This window comes from Monopterus albus, unplaced genomic scaffold (assembly GCF_001952655.1).
Source record: "Monopterus albus unplaced genomic scaffold, M_albus_1.0 scaffold4.1, whole genome shotgun sequence".
NCBI lineage: Eukaryota > Metazoa > Chordata > Actinopteri > Synbranchiformes > Synbranchidae > Monopterus > Monopterus albus.
The window spans coordinates 1493332-1504088 of NW_018127884.1; the positions used below are offsets into that span (position 1 = coordinate 1493332).

At 37.3% G+C, this 10757-nt stretch overlaps 1 protein-coding gene across 1 annotated transcript in view; it reads left to right on the forward strand.

Moving 5' to 3' along the window:
- LOC109964526 (protein diaphanous homolog 3) overlaps nt 1–10757 on the forward strand; it is a 170432-nt gene that overhangs the window by 16642 nt on the left and 143033 nt on the right. Inside the window, exons 6-7 of the mRNA XM_020607896.1 lie at nt 9786–9860; nt 10112–10181. Of these exons, the coding sequence (XP_020463552.1) occupies nt 9786–9860; nt 10112–10181 (145 nt within the window). The remainder of the gene's footprint in view (nt 1–9785; nt 9861–10111; nt 10182–10757) is intronic.

Consider the following 10757-nt stretch of genomic DNA (forward strand, 5'->3'; position numbering starts at 1 on the left):
ATGCCTGCCTACTACTGCATTCTCCCACAAACTTGCCCAACAGTGCATGAGCGGTGGCACCTGGATGTAGGAGGAAAAGAACAGAGACTTTACTATATTTTCTCGAACCTCTCGAGCTCTGTAGCTCTGTCAAGATGGCCAAGAAAAAAATGGGATTATGAGCTTTTAACCATGATGAATTCACTCTTTTGTGATCCTCACTTTTGTTTTTTAATTGCTATTGCTGAAAAATGCTAATTAATATACAAACAATTCCAAGCACTGTAAGTTCAGAATGTGAATCAGAATTCTGAATTAGGTTAAGCATACTCAAGTGTCAATTATATTAACAAAATTATATTAATGATGGAATATATGTTTGTGTCTTATTGGTTAGTGGCCATAATATCTTGTTAATTTAATGACTTGTATCTATATTGGTAATAAATTATCACTGTTGAATTATTAAAAATATGACCAAAATGGAGTATTAAAATCAAAACTTTAGTAGACTGCATAGATCAATTTAAAAGCAGTAGCTTTTTAATAACATGTTAATGTAGTCTCTGTGCCATGCTCAGCTGTGGGATCTTTGTAGTCACTGATATTTAATCAAATTACCACTGATAAGGTGGACAGTTAGTAGCACATACCGTATGATGTCATAGTTCGGCTTGACCATAAATCTGCCTTGGCCATAAACAGTAGGCTGACAGTGGTAATCCCTTGCTATCTAGTAGCACATTGCAGTCCAGAGTTGTGGGATTGATTTGGCAGTAAATGAATTTTGTCTGGCACTGTTTTTGGATGCTGATCACTGTCACTTTCTTGGCACCATTGTAGCAACAATTCTAGCTCATTGCCTCCATCCAAAATCAGGTGGCTGCATTCTGCTGGCATAAGCTGACAGACTTGTATGCTCGCTCATCATGTTCCTTCTGGCAGAGCAGACAGAGGTAATTTGGTTCTTCCTGCAGCACCAGTGTCACCATGCGACGCTTGCCTCTGACCCTTGTAAACCTTACCCACCTCAGCTATTCCAGCTCTCTCTCCTTTTTTGTGAAGAGATGCCATAGCACTAACTCACAGGGCCAGCAAGGCTACAGAATGTAATTATATTAAATAGATTTGATAAATGGATCTGACAAACAAGTGGAAATTGGTTTTTGGTATTATAAGTGACTTTCAGGTTTAAGGCCTCGTATTTATTTTATTTAGTTTAGCTAACAGTGAGATTCCTCATCCTCTCCACCAGTATTTTTAATAAACTTGGGATGCTCCTGTCTCTCATACACCTGTCACCCATGTACTGCCACAAAAACCTGCCATCCCTTAAAGTTATCATACTGATAGTATTGTTGTAAGCAAAAATATACCCAAGAATGCCTTTCTTATTTCCAAATATGGAATTATACACTCTGTGGTCCCTTTATTACAAAATGCCTAAAAAATTCAATGCAATCCAGTACAACAGCTCAGCCACAAATTGTAACTTTACAAAGATAATGATGTTCGTATTTGATTGACACTCTCCTAGGGGAATTAATTTAACTATGTTTGTGATTGAGGTTGGAATATGAAGTGATGTTGAACTGGATTGCATTACATGGACGTGGGAAGTACAACACTGCTGCAAAGTACAACTGCAGCAATAGACATAGAGTTAAATTAATACCTCTTTTCCAGTGTGGATCAAAACAGATTATTTTTATTATTATTTTTTGTAACAACAGAGTTTTTAGCTTTGCTGTTGTTGTTTTTTTAATTGCATTACATGTACAGGTGTACCTAATAAAGTTAAAGTGCTATGTTATGTATGCTAAAATATAAAATCTTTAAACTTTTTTATTTTTATCATCAGTAAAATGTCAGTGTCCATTGACAGAATGCACTTACACTGAGTGTGGTCATTTAAGATTACTACTAAAATGATTTTTGGTGTGAAAAAGTTTATGAATGAGATACAGCAATGGTCAAAATGTTCATGGTATAATTAGAAGTTCTTTTATTGTTTATTACAAATGTTTTTATATACACTCGGTGTTTTCTTCTTTACCGATAAATCAAATGCTTAGTTGCAAACATAGCACTTGAGTCATTTCGACTGATTTATTGTTAGTGGCAGGCTGCTCGAGTGACATCATTGGCCTTACTGAACGAAATTAGCCCTATTTTTGTTTCAGGTGTCCGACATTGCTCTAATTTCAGTCGACTCCTTTTCTATGTCTCAGGAGAGTCCTCCTGTGGTTAACTTGCTATACTTGGGACAACATTTTAAAGTTAATTTTCTTTTTTCTGGTTCATAACTGCTTTAGCGGAGTGCAACATGGTGCTGCTCTGCCTGGGAACCTCGAAGGCATTCTCCTGAGACTCTGTTAGAAGTCAAGCTACCTTAGCTGTGAAGTTAGCCAGATAAGGAGCCTCATTTTTCTCTTTGATTTATGACTGTTTTTGTTTCCTAGGGAATAGGATGATGAATTTGTTTTCCTTATTTTTTTAATGCTTTCCCTTGCTGTGTCTCTTGGTGTCTTTCTGAGCTGAAAGCCTTCAGTCGAATATCACTAGGCTTCTTTTACATCTGGTGATGGTGAGGCGTGATTACAGTATTGCAGCTGCCCGTTACTTGCTAATGATTGCATTGCATAAATATCTAATACAATTGGTTTGTAGTATCTTCTCTACATTTTGGGAGATTAATCAGTAATATGGGATTGTTTTCCAGCAAGTCATGTTAATATTTTAGGTAGTGGTTTTCCACAAGTCAGGGAAGATTATAAATAAATACAGATGGATTTCTTCTTTTCGCTATTCATCAGTGTCTTAATATTAAAGGGAGATTACTACCCGGCTTCCACAAGTACATTTTTTTTAGCAGTTTGATTTGATCTGGTGTTATATTGATGGTGTTTTCCTTGGTATGAAAAGCAACAAAGCCAATCAATTCTTTACAGGTGGGATTAAGATCGGTGATGACCTTTCTTACATCAGTGTGAATCAAAAATGGTGGTTCAGTTCACAGACATACAGGATAAAATAGGTTGACTTGCAGAAATAATTCGACTTTGATATGACAAATATTAACTGATACTAGTGACGAGTCCCTCAGCTTTTGTGTTGGCTGAAAATATTGTTGACAGGATATAGACATTAATTAATACTGATTGCTTAATGCAAAATAGACCCAATCATTTTTATATTTTATTGATTTATTTCAATAATATTTGTTGGGGATTGTGCATTTTTGTTTAGACTAAGATTTAAAACGTAAACACAAATGTGCCATGGTTAGGGCTTGTAGCCAGTTTGTACCCTTAAGCTCATATTGTGCACACAGGAGGTGGAGAAAACAGACCTTGTACCAAAACCTTTGCTTCAGTAGATAAAGCCGCATGTGTAGATCTCCTCTGTGACCTACACTACCAGGCATAAGTTTGGACACACTTTCCCAATGAGTTGAGTGTGTTCAAACATTTGACTGGTAGTGCATGCAAACAATAAATGCACCCAGGCCATGGCATGCTGTGATGGTGAATGCTTATATGCTGCATCCTGTCTGTATGAATTCCAAATAATTGCTAACAATGTTTAAGAGTCAGTCGTGTCAGTGCTGCAGTTTCTCTAGCAAAGAAATGCTGTAAAAAGTGTTTTCAGATCAGTTTTGCACATCACGGTTTCAAACATTGAGGACATTCATGCAGAGAATGTGATTGAAGTATCTCATTTGGGATGTGGGAGGGATGCGGTTAGGGACTAATGAAACCCAAGGGCTGCTAGAGCATGCTAGATTAGCAAACAGAATTTAAAATAGTTTAATCACTTTAGAGTCTAGACAGGCAACCTAGCAAATACAAACTACTTAACTGTACAAGGACAAAGACACAGGTCACTATACAGTGGTGTGAAAAAGTGTTTGCCCCCTTACTGATTTCTTATCTTTTTGCATGTTTGTCACACTGTAATGTTTCAGATCGTCAAACAAATTTATATATTAGTCAAAGATAACACAAGTAAACACATCATGCAGTTTTTAAATGAAGGTTTTTATTATTAAGGGAAAACAAAATCCAAAACTATAGATCCCTGTGTGAACAAGTGTTTGCCCCCCTGTCAAAACACTGGTTTATCGCACCTGAGTTCAATTTCTCTTGCCACACCTGTTCGCAATCAAGAAATCACTTAAATAGGACCTGCCTGACAAAGTGAAGTAGACCAAAAGATCCTCAAAAGCTAGACATCATGCCGAGATCCAAAGAAATTCAAAAACAAATGAGAAAGAGAATAATGGAGCTCTATCAGTCCGGAAAAGGTTATAAAGCCATTTCTAAAGCTTGGGGACTGCAGCGAACCACAGTGAGAGCCATTATCCACAAATGGCGAAAACATGGAACAGTGGAGAACCTTCCCAGGAGTGGCCGGCCGACCAAAATTACCCCAAGAGCACAGCGACAACTCATCCAAGAGGTCACAAAAGACCCCACAACAACATCCAAAGAACTGCAGGCCTCACTTGCCTCAGTTAAGGTGAGTGTTCATGACTCCACCATAAGAAAGAGACTGGGCAAAAATGGTTTGCATGGCAGAGTTCCAAGACGAAAACCACTGCTGAGCAAAAAGAACATAAAGGCTCGTCTCAGTTTTGCCAGAAAACATCTTGATGATCCCCAAGACTTTTGGGATAATACTCTGTGGACAGACGAGACAAAAGTTGAACTTTTTGGAAGGTGTGTGTCCCATTATGTGTGGCGTAAAAGTAACACCGCATTTCAGAAAAAGAACATCATACCAACAGTAAAATATGGTGGTGGTAATGGGATGGTCTGGGGCTGTTTTGCTGCTTCAGGCCCTGGAAGACTTGCTGTGATAAATGGAACCATGAATTCTGCTGTGTACCAAAATATCCTGAAGGAGAATGTCCGGCCATCCGTTTGTGACCTCAAGCTGAAGCGAACTTGGGTTCTGCAGCAGGACAATGATCCAAAGCACACCAGCAAGTCCACTTCTGAATGGCTGAAGAAAAACAAAATGAAGACTTTGGAGTGGCCTAGTCAAAGTCCTGACCTGAATCCAATTGAGATGCTGTGGCATGACCTTAAAAAGGCAGTTCATGCCCGAAAACCCTCCAATGTGGCTGACTTACAACAATTCTGCAAAGATGAGTGGGCCAAAATTCCTCCACAGCGCTGTAAAAGACTCATGGCAAGTTATCGAAAACGCTTGATTGCAGTTGTTGCTGCTAAGGGTGGCCCAACCAGTTATTAGGTTTAGGGGGCAAACACTTATTCACACAGGGCTTTGTAGTTTTGGATTTTGTTTTCCCTTAATAATAAAAACCTTCATTTAAAAACTGCATGATGTGTTTACTTGTGTTATCGTTGACTAATATTTAAATTTGTTTGATGATCTGAAACATTACAGTATGACAAACATGCAAAAAGATAAGAAATCAGTAAGGGGGCAAACACTTTTTCACACCACTGTATATACAGTAACTACTGATTCCTCATTTTTATCATTAACATTATACAATGTTGTCTACTTCTATTTAACTTATAGTTTATGTATTTTATTCAGCACTGCACTATAAATGGTATCTTTCAAGGACAGCTCAAAATTATTAAGTGAACACAAGATGCAAAACAATGATGCATACAGTGTTCACAAGGAACAACCAGCTAACAAACAGCTGACAGGTCACATTATTAAACCCACAAGCTTGAAATTTTTAGCATTCCCAACTCTGATGCAGTAGGCGCCTCCATTGGTGCCTTTTGTCATCCACCTCATTTCAGCTCTCCCTTATCTTCTGCCATGACACAAACACGCACCCCTTAGATACATTATTGCCTCAGCCTTCTTGTTCTTGAAGATGAGACTTTCTTGATATTGCAAAAAGGTATGAGATCGTTCCCTTGTTGGCCCCTGAGAGCGTCTATAATTTACCAGGTCCTTTACTAGAAGCCACTGAAAGGTGACTTATGTTACCACAATCCCCTTTTATTTTTCTCTCTTGTGTTTCAAACACATGTCTTTCAAATTTGTGGTAGTGTAGGCCTTTTGGTTCCTTGTACAATAATTCCTGCTATAAATCAACTGATTACTTTCCTTTGCTCTCTGTCTCACATACTGATAATGAAAAACTATCATGCAGCTGCTACTGAGCCATGCATTTCAAAAGCTTTTGTGAAAACCCCTGCCCTGTGTACTCTATATCCACAATGGCCTAGGCCATGGCCCAGCGAGAGGTCTAGGCTAAATGGAATTTTTTTTCTCAAATATGAGAATCTCATTCCTTTGCAACCTTGGCAACCGTCTTCCCTGTCTTCATCAACATGGCTGGCATGGCTTTTATCAGCCTCCCCTGTATGCTTGATCCTGCCTCACATTTGCACATGCACCTTGATGTGGACCCTACACTACCTGCTGGACTTTTAGCTCTCATTTGTAAGTGGAAAGTACTTAAGATAGAAGTTTGTATGATTAAAATCAACATCCAACACCATTTCATATGCTTAAATCACTAATGAAGAGACATTTCTAGATTATTGTTTTTATTTTGTGTGTACAGCAGAATATGTTTGAATATATTAAAAGTCAGTGCATCATTGTTACATGCTGTTTGTGCTTCATTATGCACATTGGCTAACTTAGGCAACAGGATGCCCAAAAATCTTTCTACATAATTTTTCAAAACACAGGCTCAAATACATCAAAAGCAGCAACTTTTTTTCCACTGAATTTCTTGCACAATCCTACCTCTAGCTCACAGGGAATAGTTTGGACACGAAGCACAGATCTCTGATTCACCATAAAAGTTTGTCTGTATACAGAAAGTGTGCACAGGATGGTCTAGACTTCAGCTTAATTTATCAGGAAAGATTAAGCAAATATAGCATCTAGTGTATATGGGACTGCTGTTTGTGTCTAATGCTCACTGCTCTTGAGACAGTTTACACTTAGGCACTTTGAAAAAGTCAGTCTTTATACCATCCATCCATCCATCCGTTATCTGCACTGCTTAAGGAAAGCACAAGTTTGTATTTAGTGTTAGTTAAATAAAACAAATTAAGTATTTGCCATCCATTTTTGTAATAGATTTTTATTACAGAAACTGATATTTGTCACTATTATTTATCAGACACAGCAGTGTAACAATAGACAAATGAAGTCATTGACACACATCTCTGTACAACCCATACTCTTTTTAAAGAAATTAAATTCAGAAAACAGCTTCCCATTTTATGTTGTCACCTTGAGAATTTCTGTAGATTTGATGCTGGGAGGCATGCAGTTTGTTGATTAGAACAGTACAAACACTGAATGCTAATGTTATTCAGTTTCAATCAGGAGGGAGGTGCAGTCACTCACAATCTCACTTACCTTGTCTTTGTTTTCTGCATACCTAAAGGTTTTTGTCTAAACTCTCATGCGTGCCTCTTGTATGAATCAGAGTTACAAGTTCTCTGTTTTTTTAAATGCTGTTGTTGCTTTTTGTCCCTTTTCAAATCTATAATTTATCAGTAGCAAGAAAATAACTTTTTTTTTTCCCCCTCTACAAAATTGCCATTCTGTTCTGATCGTATCCAAAAAGTCTCAAAATTGGAGTTGGTTTCATCAAGCAGTAGTGTAGCGCTCCTACTATGCTATGCACCACTTTCACACATACAGTGACAAGAAAAAGTATGTGAACCTTTTGGAATTTCATGGTTTTCGGCATTAGTTTGCCATAAAATGTGATCTGATCTTCATCTAAGTCAAGAGTACTGACAAATAATGTGCCTAAAATAATAACAAACAATTTAGGTTCTTTCATGTGTTTACTGAGAACAACCATTAAAAACCTCAATACTAGTGGAAAAAGTATGTGAACCCTTGTGTTCATGACCTCAAAAAAGCTAATTGGAGTCAGGTGTTAGCATACCTGGAGTCTTAAAAAAAATGAGTTTGGAGGTGTGGAGTGGAGCTACTTTGACTGACCACTCGAACCTTTTGAATTTGCTCTGCACAAAAAAAAAAGTGCTTATGTGAGCCATGCCCCGACAAAAACAGCTTTCAGAGGATCTATGATCAAGAATTGTTGGTTTACATAAAGCTGGAAACCGTTTCAAAATGATTTCAAAGACTTTAAAAATTCACCAGTCTACAGTTAGGCAAACGATCTACAAATGGAGACACTTTGGGACTGTGGCTACTCTACCAAGAAGTGGGCGCCCTGTCAAAATGACCCCAAGAGCACAACGAAGACTCATTGCTGAGGTAAAGAAACAACCTCGAATGACATCCAAAGATTTGAAGGCATCATTGCACCTGGATGACATCTGTGTTCGTGAGTCTACAGTATGTAAAACATTGAACAAGCAGGGTGTCTATGGCAGGACACCACAAAGGAAGCTGCTGCTTAGTAAAAAGAACATTGCTGCAGGCCTGAAGTTTGCAAAAGAGCACATTGAGACTCCACAGCGGTATTGGCAAAATGTTTTGTGGAGTGATGAAACTAAGACTGAACTATTTGGAAAGAACATGCCGCACTACATCTGGTGTAAAAAGGGCATATCATCATTTCATGATGGCATATCATCATGAAAACATCATCCCAGGAAACATCATGATTTGGGCCTGCTTTGTTGCTTTAGGGCCTGGCCAGCTTGCAATCATTGAGGGGAAGATTAATTCCCAAGTGTATCAAAAAATTCTTCAGGATAATGTGAGTATGTCTGTACATCAGCTGAAACTCAGTAGAAGTTGGGTGATGCAACAGGACAATGACCCAAAACACTGGAGCAAGTCCACAACCAAATGGCTTCAGAAAAACAAAATCCGCCTTTTGGAGTGGCCAAGTCAGAGCCCAGAGCTCAACCCAATAGATGCTATTGAATGACTTGAAGAGAGCCATACACATGAGACATCCAAAGAATATGACGGATCTAAAACTGTTCTACCAGGAAGAATGGGCTAAAATTCCTCCTGAACGATGTGCAGGTCTGATCAACAGCTACAGGAAGCACCTGGTTGAGGCTGTTACTGGTGTCAACCAGTTATTAATTCCAGGGGTTCACTTACTTTTTCCACTACCATTTTGAATGTTGAATAAGTGTATTCAATAATAACATGAAAGATATATATTTGTCAGTACTCTTGACTTAGATGACCATCCGATCACATTTTATGACAATGCAGAAAACCATGAAATTCTAAAAGGTTCACATACTTTTTCTTGCCACTGTAATCTTGTTGTTTCATCTGCTTAAAGTACAGTTTTAGCAGTCACTAATTTTTAAGTGAGAACTAAAGGAAGTCTTTGTATAATATGTAATTGCTATGCCACACTGCCACACATGCTGTATGTTTGAGGTTTAAAAATGGCAGCACCATAATATGTATAATTCAGAATCCCCTAGAAAAAAACCCAACATTTTCCAACTGTTATTTTTAAACAATAAATCAAAAATGATTGTTTTTATTGTGAGTTGATATTTAAAAATAATACATAGTTTATTATCATTAGATTGGAGAACTCTCTTAAATATTGATATGTTGTCAAAAATGTGTTGAGCTGTATGTAAAATATAGTTAACTTTTTAAGAATGTGTTTTCCAGTGGTTGTTTCTGTGTCACTACAATATTATAGTGCAGCCTTTCATATGAACATGTTAACCTATGTTTACCTCTGCTGCTTTTTTCTTTTTATTTTAACTTTTACCTATGTTTGTTCTGTTTTCTTAAAACTTTCTGCAGTAGTTCAGTATGAAAGTGTTGTTAGTTTTCAGTCTTACAATGTTGTGGTATTGATTTATTGTTTGTTATTTCAGCTGGGTGCAGGTCTTTGGGCATGAGGGTCTTGGACTGCTGCTGGACATTTTGGAGAGGTTGCTGTTCAAGAAACAGTAAGTTTTATGCATTCACTCACATACAGACTTCTACCTGTCTCACTATCATTATTTGTAAATTCATATGATCACTGCGAACTAATAATAACAAAGTTGCACAGTTTTTTCACTTTATTTAATCATGTTAACAAAATAATTCTACAACAATGAGTTGAAATTATTTTCTATCATCATGACATTCTTGCATTTTTCCCTATCAAATTGTATAGTTTGTAGTCAACTACACCTCTTTACTCTTGTGTCCCTAGACAGGAGAAGATGGACAAAAAGAACCAACATAAAGCCGTCCAATGTCTCAAAGCCTTCATGAATAATAAGGTAATGTAAAAATAGATATGGCTGTGAGTTGACCCACAATGGTCTCATATCCTTAATGTTGTACAGCATGTTGCCTGTTGACATATCACTTGGTTTAAATTAACAACTTTATACTGCGAAGAGCAGGGTTGTAATTATAAGAAGTGTGACTTTAGTTATTTTTGAATTTTGGAAAGTTGAGAAGACTGTTCTCTTTCTTTGAAAATCAGTTAAACAACATATTAATTTGATTAACAGTTGTGGGTCTGTGGGTATAATATCTCTCTGCACAATATCTCTCTCAACTACTTTGTTCTTAGGAATATTTGAGCCAAACAAGCCACAGCACTGTTTGGGCAGAAAACATAAAGGGACACAGACAACTGTTTAACACAAATGAAGCGTTGCAGAGGACAGATTACCTTTTAAAATTAAATAGAAGCAAAACAGACAAAATGACCTTTTGTGAAGACATAAAGGCAAAATTAAGGCAGGGCAATAAATCTACAATACAGACGCACTGAAAATAATGTTACGCATTTCTGACTGACCTAATTTAAGGCATGACTTTGTATTTTGTAAATTTTTTTAATCAAA